General features: G+C 38.6%; 1 protein-coding gene across 1 annotated transcript; it reads right to left on the bottom strand.

Annotated features, from left to right (window-relative positions):
- Positions 1 to 15,301: 15,301 nt before the first annotated feature.
- LOC106363192 lies at positions 15,302 to 16,045 on the bottom strand. The gene has a single exon (XM_013802984.2). It carries the CDS (start codon positions 16,043 to 16,045, stop codon positions 15,302 to 15,304), a length of 744 nt encoding a protein of 247 aa, XP_013658438.2.
- Positions 16,046 to 21,564: the final 5,519 nt, after the last annotated feature.

A 21,564-nucleotide genomic window follows, 5' to 3' on the forward strand; every position in this document is an offset into this window, starting at 1 on the left:
GAATTTCAGAACAGTGGTGTCGGAGGATGACACCGGAAAACACAAAGAGAGTGGTTGTGTTATGGATCATCACTATCAAGTCAAGAGTCAAAGGAGAAAAACCTATATCAGTGGCTATAGAGAAGTTTAACTGAACATAATGGAGTTGAGGGCTCATGGGTTCTCAGAGAAGACTGAGAGAAAGTTTCACCGAGAACACAGAAGTGAAGGTGGCCGGGTTTGTCGCATACGTTCAGAAGAGGTATAGCCACTGGAAACCGTTTTGGGATTTCACCGGAGTTTCAGTTGCAGGAGGGATGCAAAACTGTCGATAATGCATCTCCCTCAAACAAGAAGAGGAGACCAATAGGTTTCAGTTCGAGGTGAAGCAAGCTGAGAAACACAAACACAAAGTTAAAAGTTTCAAGTCGAGACAAGAGACATTGTTCGAGTCATGATAGAGTTTCTTGGATCTTTCTTATTCTTTGTTGTGTCTTCTTATTGATCGCTTAGAGCGTTTGTGTAAACCCTTTGATTGACAATGGAAGTTGTGGGAGACCAGAAACTTGGTGATCAAATTATTTGTGTCTATGAATTAAGCAATCTAATGATCGATAGTTTTAAACAAATGGTATTTGAGTCAGGTCGACGAAAATCTGCAGAATACTCTTCAAGTTCAAAGCAGCTCCAAACGTTGATGGGAAGGGAGATATATGTGGCAGAGACCGGTCAAAAAGATCATGGAAGCTTCAGTTGTGGGAGGAGGATCAAAGGGTTAACTTCGCGATTAAGGGGTGCCAGAGACTTGTACCGAAAGTCTCTCCCTAACGACGATACAAAATTAGGTAGATATTCCTAGTGGTTCTGCAAGGATTAGGTGTAAATGACTAATGGTGCAGCAAGGGTTAGGTGAATATATCCTAAAGGTGTAACAAGGGTTAGGTGAAGAGTCATGTTGGTGATTACGATAGTACAAGATGTGTGCTGGGTTTCGCTGGAGGTTGGAAACCAAAAAGTTGGGTGGTACTTGGTTTGAGAGGAGGTTTGTTGTGAATGCAAACAAAGTCCTACATTGAAAATTTAGTCAAAGAATATCTAGTATATAATCGGATGTTGAACTATGATTAGTACGGGTTTTTTTGGAAAAAAAAACAAAAGTAAATCCATTTGAGTCTTGTCTTCGAATCCAAAATGGACAATATCGTACAAATCATTCGCCGAATAGTTGCACATGGGCTCACTAAATTTCAACATTAAAGACAGTTGATCAATTTTTCTAATAGTTTTTAGTTAGGAATTATTTCATATAAAAATACTTGAGAGTTTAAATATGGAGGGACCAATAGTTATGGTTTGTTTCAATAAAATTCGGTAAAAATGCAATCTATACAATTAAAGCAGAATCCCTACTAGGATTTTGCCTTTCGTTTTACAACTTATTTACAATGACATGTCATTATCATTTAATTTTAATTTCAATAAATGTATTTAAGAAGGGGTTTTCATTAAAGTGTGTTATCACCAAACCAATCTAATTAACGTTGACCAAAAAACCGTGGAAGACACATAATTTTACATAAATAACTAAATGAAAATTAAATATATATGTATTCCATGTTTATGTGACGTTAGTATATAAAATCATCAAAACAAAATTTATAATACATCAATTGTATAACAATGAAGATCAAGTATCTCTCTTCCATGTTTATGTTTTGAATTTCAAACCAAAATTTTAACGTTGAAGACAACCTCCAAGCAAAATTAAAACCAATTTAGTATTAATTCGGATATTTCATATATGTCTATCAAGTGTATTATTATTATTGACACTGATAATTTTGAATTCTATCAAATTTCAGAATATATTTATTAATTATATAAAATTATCTAAACAAAATTTTATAATACATCAATTGTATAACAATGATCTCTTCCATGTTTATAATTTTCCTTTATAATTACAATGTTAATGTTATGCACCTAGAGTTTTCTTGAATAAAATAAATAAATAAAAAGGAAAGTTTAATCTTAAATACACATTGTTGACATATCCGATTTGTTAAGAATCTTAAGATGCTATATACATTAACTAACTAAATCTTTTTATTATTCTACCGAATATTCTTCGCATTATTATTCTCACCAAGCAAAAAAACAAGAATTAGGGATGGACGTTCAGGTACACATTCAAGTTTGATCCGATGTCTATTCCGGTTTCGGGTTTTCAGGATTATAGATTTCGGTTAATTTATAAATCTCAGTTCAGATTCATTTTAGATCTTTGCGGATTTGATTCGGGTTTAGATAAACCGTTTAAATTATTTTTAAAAATTAAAAATTCATATATACTTTAAATTTCTAAAAATCTAAAAATAAAAATAACATATTACATAAATTTCAATAATGTATGCCAAAATATCTAAACTTAACATATAAATTGGTTTGGCATGAATATTTAGATAAATGATCAATAGATATTTCAAGTATTTTGGTGTTTTGAGTATTGTTTAGCTATTTTAGATATTTACTTTTGGAAATTTTCAAATATCATATATATTTTGGATACATTTTATATATTAAATCTAAAGTTAATTAATATACTGAAGTATATAAAAAAATTTTGGATACTTTTGAGTACTTGAAATATTTTGGTTTGGATAGGTTTTGATTCTCTAATTACAGATATTTTGAACCTATTTGGATGTTTAACCAATTTCGGTTTGGTTCTTCAGATTCAAGTATTTTTCCCAACCCTAACCAAAATAGTCAAACTGAAACCAAATTCAATTATATAAATAATCGAACGGTTCAAAACCAAAAATTGAACTAAAACCAAAAAAAAGAAAAAAAGAATTGAAACAAGAATAATCCCATGCTTTTAAAGCGCGGGTCAAAATCTAGTATAATCTTATAAATGCAAATGTTTGTAAGCTATTATTCATTTCATTAATAAAATTGTAATTATGTATATTTTCTTTAGTGGAGTTTTTTTTTTGTCATTGAATTTCCAAAAAACACATCCACAAGCCAAAAGGCTGTGATAAAACAAAAGTACCACAATACTATAAAGGAAGCGACAAAGGCAGCCAGTAGGCGCTAGATAATAATCCCCAAACAGTTGGGTAAGCTAATAAAAGGGTTCTTTGAATATAGTTAACGACAGCAGCTTTAAGAACCATTAGAAATACCAGATGATGAGCTTCATGCTGCATCGACGCAAAGTTGAGAGTCCAACCAACGAGGGCCGTTTTTTTGCAACGTAAGATTGATAACGTCGGTGTTGAATCACACTTTGTGCAATAGAATCAGCTACTGTATTGCTTCCTTAATCACATCGTCGTTTTCTTTAGTCGAGTTTAGTTCACTAATTTTTCGTAACAGTTTCCTAAATCATGCATTGTAAAATTTGAATGACTCTCTAAGCTCTCATCAAAACTCAATAAATGGGTGGATCTACGTTGGCCAGGATGGGTGCTTACTTGGCTAAAGTTCTCTCTGTTCCCCCACCTAACCATGGTTCTAATCCCTTCCCGCCCCTTTGTACACTGTTTTTATATATTTTTGGAAAAATTGGCAAATTGGGCAAATCGCAAGTTTGCTATTAGGGAGTTGGGACACCTCAAGTTTAAATTAGCAAATTGGGCAAATCGCCTTTTCCAGAATTGTGAAATGTCGACAGAGGGCGCGCATGGTTCTTGATATTACGACCGTGCCACCTCTAATTTTTTTTAATTTAAAAAATCAAAAGAACACCTAATAAAAGCAAAAAAAAATTAAAATTAGAAAAACAAAAACATCTCATCAAAATATACCAGAACCACCTCTAAACAGCTGCAATTGAGAACCAAACATAAGAAGATTCTCACATAAGAACCACCCTCAACTGAACCCAGATCGGCATGGTATTCCCGTCCAGCGTAACGCCCTCGAGGAGGGTGACTCGTAGTCAATCCGCCAGTGATAGAGAAGCAATTCCGAAGAAAATTCCCCGTGCAGGCAAAACTAGAACTCGTTATGAAGGTATCTCCTTTCGCTAAGCTTCGCTGTGAAATTCTTTGGGAAATTTTTTTAAAAATAAAGCGTTGGGTAAATGTCTGGATTTGGTCATTGTATTTCAGTAATGACCACGGAGTCAGAAGTAGACGAACCTGCATCAACCGACCAAGAAGAAGCTGCATCCACTGAACAAGACGGAGCTGCATCCACCGAGCCGGAACTTATTGTCACCACGCCGACTTTCCCGGAAAGACTGTTCGGACGTAATTGCTATCCTGCCAAACCTCGACTGAACATCTATTCAAAGGCGAGTATCATTGGATCGTTAGTGAAGTTGCTAAGAGGCTCCCCTGAAATGAATTGTCTGCTAGGAAGTCAGTTTGGAGCTCTGTTCCACTTACCTGTAGCGCGCTGCTCTAACTCTGCGAAACTTGTACATTCTCTCCTCAGCCGTCAGCTGGTTACGATGCGCCTATATGAGCTCTGGTTCTTGTTTGCAGACAAGCCACTACGCTTTTCTCTGCGTGAGTTCGGAGACATCACGGAGCTGAAATGCGAGCCTGAAAGGGAAAAGTTGGAAACGGGTCAGAATCTATCGATGCCACACCTGGACGTATGTGGAAAGAGTTGTTTGAATCTGAAGATGAAGACGTGACTGTACCAGATGTTTTTCGTACGCTTGAACAGCCTAGTCTTCCTGAGTGGAAGCGGTTGCCACTAGCTCTCATTGCGCTTGTAGATGGGCTCATGGTTTGTGGTCACAAACTTCTTCGTGTGACGCCTGCTTACGTCGAGATGCTGGAAGACACCGGATCATTTCTTCAATATTCATGGGGGAGAGAGGCATTCGTCAGCACTCTGTCTAGATTGACACCACCTCAACCTTCTGATGCTTCTAAAATGGATAAATCCCTTTCGGTCATGCGCCTTCGTTTGAAACAGCAGTCAACAGCGTGTTATGGGTTCCCTCTGACGCTGCAACTTTTTGCTTTTAAAGCTATCCCCTCATTGCTTGAGAAAATTCCTGAACCTAATAAAACCACTTCTTTCTTGCAAGAACCAGAAGGATGCGACTCAACAAATGCACTTCTGAATTTTGAAGACATACTTCTGGTGGAAACCCAAAGAGGTACAATGCTGTTGTCTATCTTATTTGCAAAACAAAAGTTAAGACGCTCAAACTTTGTGTACTTATGAATGTTTGTGTTCTTTGTTTGAGGTTATTGTTACGTATTCAATCCCAGATGAAGGTGGGGATCCAAAGTGGAAGAAAGAAGAATCGATCCCCGAATAGATAACTTAGTTCGTCGAATGCGGGAAGGGCACAAGTTCAAAGCAACAGACTTTAGAGGAGGTGATTCATCCCTTCCACCTCTGAAGGCAGCCGAAAAGGCTGAAGGTGTTGGTGTCAAAAAAAAGTGTCAAAAGCCGTCTAGGCGGTTCGGGAAAGCCTGTGATGAACCTGGAAGTTCGAGTCAGGCGCCGGAGCGTCCTATTCGACCTCGTCGTGGGATATGTAAACAGGCTGAACCAGGAAACTTATCAGATAAGGAGCAAGAGCTGAAAGAGTGGATACGAGTTGAACTGAAAACCCAGTTGGGTAAATTGCGGAACAAGATTTTTGACTGGTTGCATCATGATAGGGGAGGCTCGTCCACGGTTCCGCAAAACACAGCAGCCGGTAAAACAAACAGAGACAACGGTCACGCTTACCCAACCGGCATGGAAGTTCCAAAGAAACGACGTCCGTTCAGTGGTGATGGTAATGATGAAGCTGAAATATTTGGGGTCTGATAGTAAGAAACACAAGAAGAACAACGGCGATGGGTTTACGACGATGAGACGATGAGAATGCATGATAATCATTGTGATGGTCGTACGCCAAATGCTCGCTTCTGGGAAAAGGTAATCAAACTGCTCCTACAATTTTTAATGATAAACAATGCCTGAATCCCGGTCTAACTTTTTTGAGGAAAATTCAACGTGTAGGTAGATTCAATGGCGGGCGAAGGCCCCTCTTTCTCGAAGTCGGCAAACATTCCAGAAGTCGATGTTTCAACGCCTATTGGACCAGAAACTGTATCAAAGCCAGCAAAACCAACTCTCCCGGAACCGTTGGAGGTAAATAGATTATAACAATGAATTTATAGGCTCTAGATATATTATGTTTGCTGTTCAGCTTGGTTTGGCCAGGTATTCAGCGTAGATTATCAGTTGTTCATTTTAGTTAGTGAGGTGTACAGGAATACTGATTTGTTTGGTCAGGTATTCAGGTTATTTAGTTAAGGTATTCAGGTTAATTTATGAGGTGTACAGGAATACTGATTTGTTTGGTCTGGTATTCAGGTTAATTTAAGAGGTCTTTTGCTTAAGTAGTCAGGTATACAGATCTGTTTTATAGTTTTCAGGTGAGTTTCAGAGGTATTCATCTTAGTTAGTCAAGTGTTCAGCTAATTTTACCAGGTGTACAGATTATGTTGATTAGGTGTTCGGATTTTTTTATCAGGAGTTCAGTTTAGTTTGTCAGGTATACATCCAAGTTGTTAGGTGAACATATAAACTACATCTGAATCGAAGTATTTGAATGAGCTATATCTGAACGTTGTCAGGGCGAGGGGGGAGATGGGTCTCCAATATCAGGGCTAAATTTGTTAGCAGAAGAGGTTGAAAAGGGGACACGGAGTGACAATGTGTATAAAGATCCACTGGAGAACACTTGTATGATGCTTACCGTTTGGTCTCATCCTGAATCTTACGTCCTTCCGCCGGAGGAACAAGGTGGTAAAGCGTCACCGACAAATTCTGAAGATTACAAGACACCGCCAGAGGATGATCCGATGACTGAATCTCGCACACCAGACGTTGGGAATTCGAAGCTGAGTCGATATCTCACTAGGTCATTAAAAAAAGCAGAGCTAGAAGGGAAATGTATTACAATAAGCTCAACCAAAAAAGATGACCTCCAGACGAAGCGTATTCCGAGACGTTCAACAAAGATTGGAGGAGTGTACACCCCAGACAAGAGACTGAAGAAGCTTTTCCAAAGCTGCAAGAAACCCAAATATACGCCCTTAGCAGACTTGGAGAAAGCGCAGTTTCAAAAGTTTCAGTCAATTCTCCGCGAGAATCCGGCACTGTAAGTTGTTTAGATATACTGTATAAAATTCTTGGACTGTCAAATGTTTAATATTGACTTTTGGTTTGTTTTCAAATTTCAGGAAATTTGAAATTGTTATTGGGATCATGTCTCAAATAAGTTCTTCCTGTCGTTGGCGAGGCCAACAAATTGGGTCAGTACCGAGGTATTCAAATCATCAGAACTTAATCTGTTTTATTCAAGTTACAACACGGATTTCCACCGATTTAATGTTCTAATGGTTTGTACATATTTTTCAGCACATTTCTGTGTTAATTGGTATGCTAGTAAGGCGGCATGGACACAATTATCTGAGTCAGAGGTGCAGATTTGTAGACTACTTCAGTATTGCGGGCATTATATCAAAGTTCGCAGAGTTCGAGAAGGCCTCAGATAAACTGGTATTCAACTGGGGAGGGCTTGTCAGTTACAGTTTCACCGGAAAAACGCGGCGTCGGAATGACAAGAAGGTGTTGTTGGTTGATGTGGACAGGGTGTACGCCCCAATGATGTGGGGAAAAGATCATTGGGTTGGTCTTGTGATCAACTTGACATGCAGACAAGTGGAGATTTTGGACTGCAACATTCCCCTTAATGAGTCCGATAATGAGGTGAACAAGCACATGGCTTATCTTCTACGCGCATTGCCTCATGTCTTAGCTGCGTTTTCGCCTCCTTCTGATAGTAGTCATCCTGAAGAACACCAAGCATTTTCATGGGTGCGTCCAGAAAATATTTACTTCAACGAAAGGTCTGGCGACTGTGGACCATGCGCGGTCAAATTTCTGGAAATGCATGCAGCGGGATACTCCTATGAGGATATGGGGCAGATCGATGACAAAAAGGTGGACATATTCCGTCAGAAATACGCGATGGATACCTATGAAGAATTTATTGGAAACGCAAAAGTTCAAAACGATGGTTGAAGACGTGTATACTGCCTGCTTCATTTCGTTTGTTAAACCAAATTGTTAACGGTTATTGTATCTTTTCATTCATCCAGACACTATAATTCAAACAGATCAGTTTATCTTTGAAGGTTTTATATCGTATTTCTTATATGTTTAGGGTTTAGGGTTTAGGGTTTAGAGTTTAGGGTTTAGGGTTGCATGTTTAGGGTTTAGGGTTTAAGGTTATTGGAGTATAAAACAATTTCAGAAGTAGTTGGTGTTTTTACTGTTTCATTTAATAAGTGTTAGTGTAAAATTTAAAAATGGATTGCAATAACTATTTCTCTGAGTGTGTTAGGTACAAAATGTGGGAGGGGACAATAACTTTCCTATTAACTCATAAGACTCCTTTGTCTATTTCTTTATTCTATATATACATATTCAATGCGTCTGATAAACATCTCCAGCAGAACTCAATAGTATGGCATCTCTAAACTTCCTCAATCTTCCAGAAGAAATTTTGTGTAAAATAATAGAGATGGTGGGAGCGGATTCATTCTACTATCTTGGTGGTATTTTGCGGGCTGGGAAACGCGGTTATGCACTTGTCCACGAACCCTCCGTCTTAAGGAAGTGTAATGTTCAGCCAATGGTCACCTTTGCAACATGTCAAATCTGCACTGGTGGTCAGTTTCGGGAGTTTTTGATCAAGTGCGTATCAGCTGGCAACACAAACGCTATCTACTATGAAGGGCTATATGCAGCACTGATGGTAGGTCCTGAGAAATGTATTAGAATATTGCAACCAAATGTTCCAAATCATGATTTATCAACTTTAGCCGTCGGCATTTTTAACGTGTGTATTGGCAATGACAAGGAAGCCAGTAAACTGTTTCAGCAGTTCGCAGCTAATCATTATGACCTTCGCTCGGATGCGATAGTTGGACTGGGAGCTGATCTAGAGTGGCGATTGATATCATTTGGAGCGCCATACATGAACAGATATGGTGCATCTTTCAAATTTCCGGATGATGAGGTCATCAAGTCACCAAGCTGCCTTTATGGCCATGATTACACAGTCAATTTTGAAGGTTCTTGTAAAAACTGCAGGCTATTTTGGATATGCTGCAACATTTCTCACATCCTCTAGGACTTTATTTATGTTATCCTCGATGTTATCTGTTTTCTAACGTATAGCTTAAGTATTCGTAGACCTTAAGTATTCGTATACCTTAAATATTCGTCAATGTTATATGTTTTCTCTCGTATACCTTAAGTATTTCGTCAATGTTATATGTTTTCTCTCGTATACCGTAAGTATTTGTATACCTTAAGTATTCGTATACCGTTTAATCAATCAAAAGTGAGTAAAGATAAATACTAATGAAATTATGAATAGAGATGTCAATTGAGCTGTCCATGTCCAATGGGTATGTCCAAATGGACAAAGCATTTTATTGGGCATTATTTTTCTTAAGTCCAAATTGACATTAGCCCATCTAATTTGGACTTAATAGGTTTCAGTCCAATTGGACAACTTTAAATTTTGGGCTCTCGTATACCGTAAGTATTCGTATACATTAAGTATTCGTATACCGTCAGTATTCGTATACTGTCAGTATTCGAATACCGTCAGTATTTGAATACCGTCATTTTTCGAATACCGTCAGTATTTGTACACCGAGTCTTATCTTTTCATGATAACTGTATGAGTAAAGAAACGATAAACCGATGTTGGAGTGTGTCTCCTAGCTTTGATGGTATACGTCACTTTCCAAAATAACAGCTAATGTTATACTCGACAACGGAATTAGAACAATGCTTAATGTGGTAAATGCATTACAACAAATAATAATTACTGCCAACTGTCGAAGGGCGAAAAACTCGTGGCGCAACGAAAATCCCGGAGGAAAAGACCAACCTCTTTTATCCAGAAGCATCGGTTACACATGTCTTCAGCCTTGCTTAACTCCATGTGCCACAGATCCCAATCGAAATCCAACGTAGGTGAACAGGGGCAATTATAAAACAAAGGTCGATCTGTTGACATGAACATGAACTTCTTTGTTAAGAACCACTCGTTAACGACCGGCACCCACGGAACATCATCCATTCTAACAAGCCATCCAATTGTACCAACTGCTTCTCTCGTATAACTAGCGAAGTAGTCCTCATTATCCCAGTAGAGTTTGCGAGTCATTGCATAGGTATACAACGCTCGTTCGTATCCAGCATCCGCTGCTCTCTTCATCAAAGCAAGACCTTCTTCGTGGCGTTGTAGGGCGTAGAAATACTCAACACCCTTGATGTAAAGAGTACTTGGGTTTCCGACATCGTAGCATCTTCTCAACAACGTATTACGCAAGCCTGTCCACCAAGGGTGTTTGTACAGATCAAACAAAGAATAGACGTCAGGCGTGTCTACCAGCGCACGCATTGACTTACAAGTAGATCTGAGTCTATACAGATCTTGAAAGGAATTTTTTGCGACGCAGGAGACAATCAATTGTTGGATTTCTGCAGGAAGATCTAGAAAAGTCATCTCTGCCATTATAGCCAGATTGTGTTTTCAGCGTTGTGCAAATGATGTCCAAAATTCAGTAATTATAGCAAGCGAAGGGTTGTCTATTTACGATGGTCACGCCCGTATAAGTGTTAGTTTTTTTATTGACCCTTTAAAACATGATTTGACAGTGTTAGGTTTCAAATGTAGGTGGGACAATAAATTCTCGTATTAACCTCACACGTTTTCTCTACAAACCTGTTTATTAAATTTCTATAATCCCTCTCATACCAACCATAAAACAGACCACAAAAAAACTCCAACAAGTGACCCCAATAGTATGGAAGCTCACGTACTCCCAAATCTTCTCCAGGAAATTGTGTGCAAAATCATTGAGCTTGTCGGAGAGGAATCATTTTTACAATCTTGGCCCTTTTCTGCGGGCTGGAAAACGCGGTTACGCCCTCGCACACGAGCCCTCAGTCTTGAAGAAGTGTGATGTTAGTGAAATGGAGGACGGGTTCGTCACATGTCAAATACGCCAAGGTTGTCAGTTCCGGGAGTTTCATCTCAAATGTGTCAGTGCTGGCAACAGAAATGCAATCTACTTCGAAGGTCTCCTTACAGCACCGAGCATAGGACTTGAGGAGAGTATTAAAATATTGGAACCAAATGTCCCAATGCATGGAATCTCAACCCTAGCTGTCGCCATATTCAATGTTTGTCTTGGCAACGACAAGGAAGCGAGCAAAGTGTTTCAGCTGTTCGCAGCATATCACCATGACCTTTGATCGGATGATACTTGTGAAATGGGAGAATCCATAGAGAACCAATTGAAAGCCTTTGGAGCGGAAGACCTGAACTGCAACAAATATGGGGAATCTTTCAAGTTCCCGGATGATGGCGTTATCAAGACACCCAGGTGCGTGTATGGCCATGATTACGCAGACAACTTAGAAGGTGATTGCAAAAACTGCAGGCTATTTTGTATTTGCGTCAACATTGCAAACATCCTCTAGGACTTTATTTATGTTATCCTCGATGTTATCTGTTTTCTATCGTATAGCTTAAGTATTCGTAGACCTTAAGTATTCGTATACCTTAAGTATTCGTTAATGTTATATGTTTAATCTCGTAGACCTAAAGTATTCGTCAATGTTATATGTTTTCTCTCGTATACCTTAAGTATTCGTATACCGTATAATCAATTGGGCTGTCCATGTCCAATGGATATGTCCAAATTGTACGTAGTCCAAATTGTCCAAACCCAAAATAGAACCATAAACCATTCCATGTCCAAATGGTTTTAGCCCATCTAATTTGGACTTAATAGGTTTCAGTCCAATTTCACAACTTTAAATTTTGGGTCAAATATGGACTTAATAGGTTTCAGTTCTTGGTTAACCCATGGTCATTAAGCCCATTAATGGAATTATTCGTAGACCTAAAGTATTCGTAAACCTTAAGTATTCGTATACCGTCAGTATTCGAATACCTTCAGTATTCGTAGACCTTAAGTATTCGAATACCTTAAGTGTACCGTCAGTATTAGTATACCGTCGGTATACAAATACTGTCCGTATTCGTATACCTTCAGTATTCGTAGACCTTAAGTATTCGTATCCTAATTTTACCAATATTAAACATGCAATAAAAGACAGCAATAATAAACAGAAATCATAAACTATATTATAATATAATAAAGAGTTCGAAAAAAAAAAGAGTTTAAAATAATTACAAAAAACACTAAAATTCAAAATATTTAATAATATTAAAAGAGGAGGAGGTTCCTAGTCGGAGTCGGAGGTGCTGGAGTCGGTGCCGGAGCTGGCTGGGTAGTTGTCCATCCTGAACTGCCCAGAACCCAATGTGTCGTCGGTCCTGTCGGACGCGTCGTCATCCACGTCCGTCTCCATCTGCATCCAGTCCCAGTATTCACCTTCTTCATCGTCCTTAAACCCCGACGCTCCTTCGCCGTCATATCCGTAACCGTCATCCTCCGGGTCACCTTTTTCCTCCGCCTTGCGAGCATGTTTGCTACTGCGGGGGTTGGGGCTTCTGCGGCGGCGTTAGCGAGGGGTGGATGGAGGTGTTTCCTTTAACCCCTCCTCGACTTCCTCCGCCTCCTCGAACAGGGCCTCGAGTGTGGCGAACTCATCAGTTTCCAGACCCTCGCGGATCTCTTCCTTCAATCCGGCCTTGGTCAACTCGATCAACTGCTGCTCGGTGCGTTCGCCGACTATAGGCAAACTGTAAAAGAATCGTTTGTATTTTGCGACGGTCATTTTGCCTTGGCTAATATCATAAACCATTTTTGGAATGAAAGAGGTTTGCAGAGAAAGAGGTTTGCAGAGAATATATTTAGAAAGATGAAAAAGATATTAAATGACAACTTAGTATATATAATACGAAAATAATTAATTAATTTTTTGGTAACAGACGCGGCGTTCCATTACTACTCCTCGGTTTAAACCATGCGAATTAAAGTAGGAAACTTTATTGTCGCAGACAGAGTTCACTTAAATTTATTTTCGTGTTAAAACCATAAGTGTACGCGTGTTCGTACACCAACGAAGAGAGAGATGAGAATACCTTAAGTTCATACATAAATTAGTACAAATATGTATAAAGAAGATGTCTTCTCCGTGTCAGAAGGAAGGCCTAATTTCAAACTACATTATGAAGCTTACGTAACCGAGGGGGTATAATGATGACTTCGTACACCTTAACCGAGGGTGTATAATGATGACTTTTGTACACATTATGAAACTAAATTAATTCAAATGGGTTTGCTTTTTAATTGGATATGGATAGGCCCATTATGAGATAAACAGTTAAAATTTGATAGAAGAGTACAAATTAACCTTTGAAATGATAATAGATCCGAGAAATGCTAAGATCAGCGAAAATTACATAATAGATCCGAGAAATGCTAAGATCAGCAATCCACCATAATTAATTGCTTAAGCTCTTTGATCTCCTCACGCATTTGCGCAAGTTCAAATTGCAGCTCACGGCGGAGCGACACCTCCACAGCATACTGACTTCTCAAGCAATCCAGCTCTTCCTCGAGGGCGGTAAGGCAGTCATGACGGATGTGCAAACCATCGTTCTACAAGAAAATATATTAGATTTGTTAGCTAAAAACCATTTCTGTTAACAATGGAGGCAAATTTAAGTACTGTGAACTCCAATATTACCTTAAAATCTTTGCATACGTAATAGTTTCTTCCTCTGTCATCAGCTTCCACGGTGATAGCTCCACCGCAGACACACTTCGTTGGAATTTTGTAATTGGCATAGACACAATTGCTCACCCAGTCAAACTTCCTTTTGTGGTGCTTTATCTCTTTATAGTAAGGATCCGTCATTTTGTGGTACTGGTGAGTGTGGTGAAGAGAGATTGTTGAGTGTTGTGAAGAGAGATTGTTGGGTGTTCTGAATTATACTTATATAGTGCAAGATTGTAACGGCTATATTTTGCTTCAAAAGCATTTCTAACGGTAATATTGAGAGGGATATATTCACCATTTTTTATTTCAAACGTGTTTATTGGTTCATAGAATTTTAGTAGAATCATAAAAAAATGACACATTACAAAAAACAACATCAAGAGTTCATTACTCATCCGATTTATTACATTACAAAATAAATAGTTATTTGAATATGATCACCAACCCAAGTAAAACTAATATAATAACCATTCCACCAACAAAGTATTCGAAGCCATTGGTTAACCTTGTTCTCTTTTCAGCTAACTCAGACACTACCTTCTCTAGCCTAACCAGCTTCTGCTCAGTCTCATTCTGGAGTTCCTTAAACTTGTTAAGTTGTGGGTCATAGTCATTCAAAAAGGTTAGATTATCTACCTTTTCAGACAATTGAAGTGTGTGCGTATCCCTGGCTCTCATCTCCTCCATAACCGCCTCATCCCACCATTTATGAACATGACAGTCTCCATCATTAACATTATCACACGTGTAGTATCTTCTACCTGGATCATTTACAGTGCGAGATGTTGCTTGCTTAGGCCGACCACCACAGTAGCATGTCTGCGGGAATCCAAATTCGACCTCGGGTTGCGGAGGGTACTGAACCGTCGCAGCAGAATTGTAAGTTAGCTCAGCTTGGTCCCGACGAATAAGATATTCAACCTCACGGTCTTCTGTGTCGCTGGAGTCATTCCCACCATAGTCCTCTGATTCCGAAGGCTGGCTATAGCTATAATCAAGTCCCATCTTTAGTATAAAAATGAGAGTAAAGAGAGAATCACAAAAAATCTGAAATATAGACGACACAAGCACTCATACTTAAATAGATTGAGATTGTAACGGATATAATATTATTGGACCACAATACAACGGCTACATTGTATTTAAATGTCTTTCTAACGGCTACATTGGCTACACAGATATCGTACATCTCAAGTTATAAACAAGTTACATCAAATCATAAACATGAACACCATATTAAGAGATGACAATAAAACCATACATATCTAATAAATTCAAGAAGAGGCACTGCGCAATCCATATCTCATCAGTTCGCAAAATAGCATTATACATGTGTTATTAGGAAACACCTAAACACTTAAATTTCCAAAAAACAAGAACTCCCTTGTCAACAATACATAAAATCTCCTCCATCCATAACCCATCATTGTAGCGGTTCTTTACAAGACTTTTTGTTGTGACCTGAGATATGACATCGACTACATGTGTTTAGTTTCTTCTTCTTCGGACCCTCCTGAAAAAAACATAACAGCCTTTATTCAGAAAATATCCATGACTACAGTCAGATGAGATTAGGTCGTACCGGTATTTCTCCTGCAGAACGTTTACGCTTGGTCGGTGGACGTCCTGGTGGTCTCTTCGTCTTTGGTGGTAACATGATAAGGTCACTAACCTCCGAAGGTATGAAAAGATCTTGCGGATCTGGAACCGGGAGTGTAACACCCTTTGTTGTTTCATTCCATGTCTTTTTTAGATAGGCGTCTGCAACGAACTCTGAGTGCTGCAAGTCCCAAAACATAGCCGCAGCAATGGCATGTCGACATGGTATTCCAACTTTCTGGAATTCAAGACATGTGTAAGACCTGGTTTCCAAATTAACAGAACTCCCGAAGCCGGTTGTTTTTAGAGTTACCTCAAATTCAAAAGCAGACAGAGGCATCACAGCGTACGCTCTTGCGTCTTCTAGATTGTTCTCCATCAACTCGTCAACAGCCGGGGGGATCTCACCCCTCATTTTCGATATCTTTCGCTGTCTACTCACAAACCAACGACTAATCATGCGTCTGATGAACTCAAATAGCGCCATTATCGGGGAATCGCGCGCAGGAACTAGTGCTTTGTTGAGAGACTCAGCTATATTCGAGCTCATTAGATTGTACCGCTCGCCCTCAAAGTGTGACCTTGTCCAATGCCTAGGATCGATCTTCTCAAGATAATCCCAACAGCGCTTATCTGTAAGTTTGATCTCCGCGTAAAGTCTCTTAAAGTGGGATACCTTGAATACCTCGGCTGTCCTGCCAACCATTTGCTTCTGATTCCTTTTCTTGAATTTTGCATCGACGTTTCTCTGTAGGTGTACGAGGCAGCACCCATGGTGTGAAAGAGGATATCACTTATCTTTAGCAACACATATTTGATTTGCTCTATCAGACACGATAGATAAATCGGAGCCATCTTCTACGATCTCTTTCAGCTTCTCAAAAAACCAACTCCAAGACTCATTTGTTTCATTGTCTACAACAGCAAACGCTATAGGGAATACCTGATAATTGGCATCTTGCCCACTTGCAGTTAGTAAATACCCTTTGTACTTCCCAAACATATGAGTACCATCCACCACAATAACCTTCCGTAGATGCTTCCACCCGTCAATGCAAGCTTTCAGCGCCATGAACGCGTACTTAAACCTTGTCTGACCCTTATCATCTTTTTCAGTTTTGATATGAGTAATGGACCCAGGATTTGCATACTTTACAACATAAAAATATTTCGGCAGGAGCTTGTAAGAGCTCTCTTCTGTTCCTTGTGCAGCCACAGTGGCTAACTCTTTTGCTTTCCAACATTTCCAATATGTGGCCGTAAACAAGAACTCAGTCCGGAGCATCTCGGGTAATTCAGATGCGCGCGGTCCAGCTTGGAGCCTTTCATACTTCGATCTCATTAGTGCAGCTATTACTTTCGACGTCGCATGTTTCTTATATTGCGCTTTAGCATCAGATGTGCAGACATGCTTCAGTTGCGCCTTCCTCACCTGATTTGCCGAAGATTCCCCCAATTGTTTAGCCATAACATAAAATTTGCAGTTTTTATCAATGCATTTCGCTGCGACGTAGTTAAACGCATGTTTGTGGAACTTGAACCTGAACACCTGCTTTAAGGCATAAATGTGCAAACTGATCTTGAATTCTTGCTTGCTACTGAATAGTTTCCCAGTGTACATATCAGCATCTACTAGAGTGAAGTCAATATCATCGACGGTATAGTCGTTAACTGCTTTGTTGTTAGACGAAGCTTCTGCATCCTCAAATCCATATAGCTCAACGGCTCTAACGGATTTCATGAGTGATTCGTCATCAGCCTTATCCTTTTCACGACGTCTTCTTGCGTCTTCCTCACGGCTTCGAGACTGAGGTACCGGTTCGATAAAGTCGTCATCCTCGTCTTCTTCTACCAGGGTTTCATGTGTCTGACCACCGGAAACACACATACGTACCGGTTCGACAAAGTCGTCATCCTCGTCTTCTCCATCTGGAGTTTCATGTGTCTGACCAACTGAAACACACATAGGTACCGGTTCGACAAAGTCGTCATCCTCGTCTTCTCCATCAGATGTATCATGTGTCGGTCTAGACGAAACACATTGAGGGACCTGCCCAACGAAATCATCACTGTCGTCAACTTCCCGAGTATGCATGTTGAACGGCTTTGGAGGAGTCTGGAGAACCAACATTTGGGAGTTGTTGTCCAAAATTGGGTCCTCTTCTTGATTTGGATCTGAATGATTCTCAGTGTCGGCCACTTGATCACTTGACTTGACACCTACATTGTTACTTGCTTCTTCAATATTCTCCATCGAAATTCTAGATGAGCCTATGTAATCTCTACCCTCATCTACGTAATCTTCAAAAGTTGATGGTGGGTTTGCGGTACGCTGTTTGTTTGTAGATGAACCACTGCCTTTGTTTGAAGAAGGATTAGTTCGTCCACTCCTCATTTTAGTCACCACCTCACCACGTACACCTCCATATGTTACGTTCGTTCGACAACCACCACCTACCCCTCCATCCTCATCCTTATCATCGTCCTATTCGCAATTTCGTCCAACAAAATCATGCCATAAATTGTAATCATAATCCTCATCGTCGTCATCTTCGCCTTCCCCTAACACAGCATCTTCAGTCGTGTCCACTTTATTCTGAACGTCACATGTAGTTCCATCCACTTCACGCATCCCAAAACCATTTGAGGCATAAACTGCTTCAATTTCCGCAACTCCCATCAGAATTATTTCATCTTCGGTCAAATCAGTCTCACCGTCATTAACATCATTCCGGGTGTGCACATCAGCAGACGTACTCTCAACTTGCATTTCGTTGCTGCTGGCAACTTCTTTGGACTTCAAAAGATTCCCCAGTGGCCTCAGAAAATGGATTTTCCCATCTACTTCCTCTTTGAATGTGACAAATACGTTGATGTACTTGTCCACCTTACGTGCCGAAGTGAACAAGTCGAAATCCTTGTCGTTGGAAATTTGAACAGGAGCTTCTCTTTCACCAACAGCACAAGATCCGTGTTCACCAAGCCAATATGACATCTCAACGGCAACAGACATTCCAACTAGACCGTATGCCTCAATAATGGCCCGCTTCAAGTCTTCAACAGAAGTTATCAACTTCCCAGAGACAGCCCTCCCCATACGGTCGCTATCAAGTTTAAAATCCCAGTCACCAGTGTCGTACATAATCCACCGTCCAGAGATTACAACGATGTATGAATCGTGAACACCTACGAAAAATAGAACATAAATTCATTTAAAAATTCAATGTGCTAATCAGAAGCAATAAATATAGTCTCGTACAAAAAAACACCTGAATTTCGAACACCCTCAAATCTGTAATAAATGATTTCAGCCATAACTATAATGTCATAAATGCAATGGTGTACGGCTTATATATGATTTACCTTCAATGCTAGATACAGAACACCCACCATCCACCATACCCTTTCCTCCCTCACCATATCGGATGCAGCTCATGCCTCTGTGTGTAAAATTCGCAGCCTCAAGTTCCCGAGTTCTGTAATCTTTTTTACTCATCAACAAGGAGACAGGCAAAGAGATAGGGTTCGTACGTTTTTGTATTAAATAATTAATATTTGCCGTGTTTTTAATTAATAAATGAAAGTAAAACACATGTTTTCCAAAGTCACCACTCATTAATGGCCATTCGTCCACCTTGGAGCCGTTGTTTCCTGCGAGAAATCATCACATATAAGACCTTCAAGTTTTGGGGTCAAATAGCCCAAAAACGAAGCCCAATACCATGTTTCCTTCTGAAATTAAAATAATATAGTATTCAATTTGTCTCTTACACGCACATCCGGCGTGCGTGTGTCGGTATTCCTGAGGCAAGTTTTTCTGGGCAAAACACAGCCTGGTCCCACGAATTTCAGCTCAAGATTGTTGGACAAAAAGGTTAAAACTGTCCACTTTTTCTTCTCTCTCCTACTAGGCAGGGCCGGGCCTGAGAAATTTTGGCCCAGAAGCAAACAAATTTTTTTTGGCCCATTATCTTTAAAAATCAGAAAAAGTGGCTAAAATAGAGGTCTGGAGGATCGAACTCTGCACCTCTCATGCGCGTCCCAGCGCTCTTACCAGTAGAACTAGTGTAACATTTACGTAATTGTTGACCCTTTAATAAATATATATCTTGTACGGCCCCAAGCACATGGTTTATGTGCCTCTACTCAGGTCCGGCCCTGCTACTAGGTTGCCCAACAACCTAATTAGAACATAGGTTTGCCCAAATTTCTAATTCAAACTTAAAAGTTGCCCAATCTTCTAAATTTCCCTATATTTTTTCCTTCCTTTATTTTTTTCTGATTTTCCTTTTTCCATGCGTTATAATTCATTTTTCACTTGATGTTCTCTTCCTTCGAATCTTTTCAGGTCATTTGTTCTTTTCATTCTATTTTTTTCCCAACAAAGTTCTTTTCATTCTATTCAATTTTATTTTAAGCTACCAGTTCCAGATTTTTTATTTACTTTGTTAGTAGATTTATTATTTCTTCTTTCAGTTATAATACTGTTGAGTTTAAATGTTCTTTTAAATGGTATCTTTATTAAAAGATATAAACACATTCATGCAAAAAATTTCAAAAGAAAAATATTCCATCCCCCCCTCCCTTCAAAATATTTTCTAGATCCTACACTGATAACGTAGTCCTTTCGTTGTGAGGGGTTGAATCCCCCATTAACGCTCTTATAATCTTGTATCATTGGACCAAAATCATGACCGTTCTTGTTCTGTCGAGAAAAGTGTCCACTAATTGGACCAAAAGTCATTTTCATTTTATCTTCAGTCTCACCCTCACGTCTTCGGTCTGTCCTTCATCTCTGCCTTGGTCCAATCTAATTATCGCTCTCACGGCAATGTTCTCCTTTCTCTCGCAATTACTCTTACAACTTTTTCTCTTCCGAAAGGCTCTGTGCTCCGTCTTTTGGGCTACCCTAGGCTTAGGTTTCTTTCAGGCCAGAGTAGATTTAGTTTAGGCTCTCTTAAAAGCAGTTACAAAATACTCCCTCTGTTTCATTATAAGGGTCGTTTTAGGTTTCGGCACACGGATTAAGGAAACAATTAATTTTGTACATTTTCTATAAAAAAAACACTATTACCTATACACCTAACCATATTTTAACCAATCGAAAAATAAATTTTGCATAAAATTAATAAATATTGCATTAAAAGTCGAAAACAATACTTATTTTGTAACAAATTTTTTTTTTTAAACGACACTTAATATGAAACAGAAGGAGTAAACAGGAAAAAAAAAAGTCCTTTTCGACTTGAAATTTTATTTAAATTTTATTTACCCTTACATTAATACATTCTGACATCAGGAAAACTGAGTAAGACAAATTGTGGTACATCATTATTCAATGACAAACTAATAATTGTAAACGGTTAGTTATACTATTAATTACGAGAGAATGAAATGACATTGACTAATATACTAAGCTGCAGCCTAACATGCAGATTATGCATGTCGGCATGTAAGTATTGAATTGGACAGATAGTGGTACAACATTAGAGCATCTCCGACCTTAACACCAAATTTAGTGTTAAAATTATATAAAATTTGCTATTTAACTATCATACTAAGAAAAGGTCTTCGCTTCGTGCAGAAAAAATTTATATGAAAATTATTTAAAAAATATCGTATCAAAAATAAAATTTATATTCTTGATTGAATAAATATTTTTGGCCTTTAAATAATTTTTAAAAATTCTTTTCTTGATTATATAATTTGTTTACTGATGAACTAATTCCATCTTAAAATTATTTTAGTTCAAAAAAATCATTTATTGCATAAGAACCTAACATTTAGGCCGAAGAATCTCAGACCTACTATTTGGTTACAATGAAAATATGAGAGCTCGGTTTTATATTATTATTTAGCAATTTAAAAGTTAAGTATGGTTATGAGAAGTTTACATTCACGTGCCAATCCAAAATATCTTCAATATTTTTCTCATTTTTGTGTCGTTTTTTTCATTTTGGTTATTGTTCGATATAAATATTGATTTTTGAGTTTATTCTCATTTCGTTATTTTGTTTTGGCTTGAGATTTAGAAAATGTATAAGATTTAAAATTATTAAAGATATACATATTTAGGTTAAGATCCGCTCCTTGAGCAGAATAAATATTTCATATTTATTACTTATTTTATATTTTTCTGCATATTATGAAATAATAATTATATATTAAATAACTAAGAAATCAGTTACTATAATGTAATAAATTGGCGTGCGCATATAAATCAAA

The sequence above is a fragment of the Brassica napus genome, chromosome A1, assembly GCF_020379485.1.
Source record: "Brassica napus cultivar Da-Ae chromosome A1, Da-Ae, whole genome shotgun sequence".
Lineage (NCBI taxonomy): Eukaryota > Viridiplantae > Streptophyta > Magnoliopsida > Brassicales > Brassicaceae > Brassica > Brassica napus.

Excerpts from the sequence above, each read along its gene's own strand:
- LOC106363192 (XM_013802984.2), bottom strand. The coding sequence starts at position 16,045 with ATGGTTGGCAGGACAGCCGAGGTATTCAAGGTATCCCACTTTAAGAGA.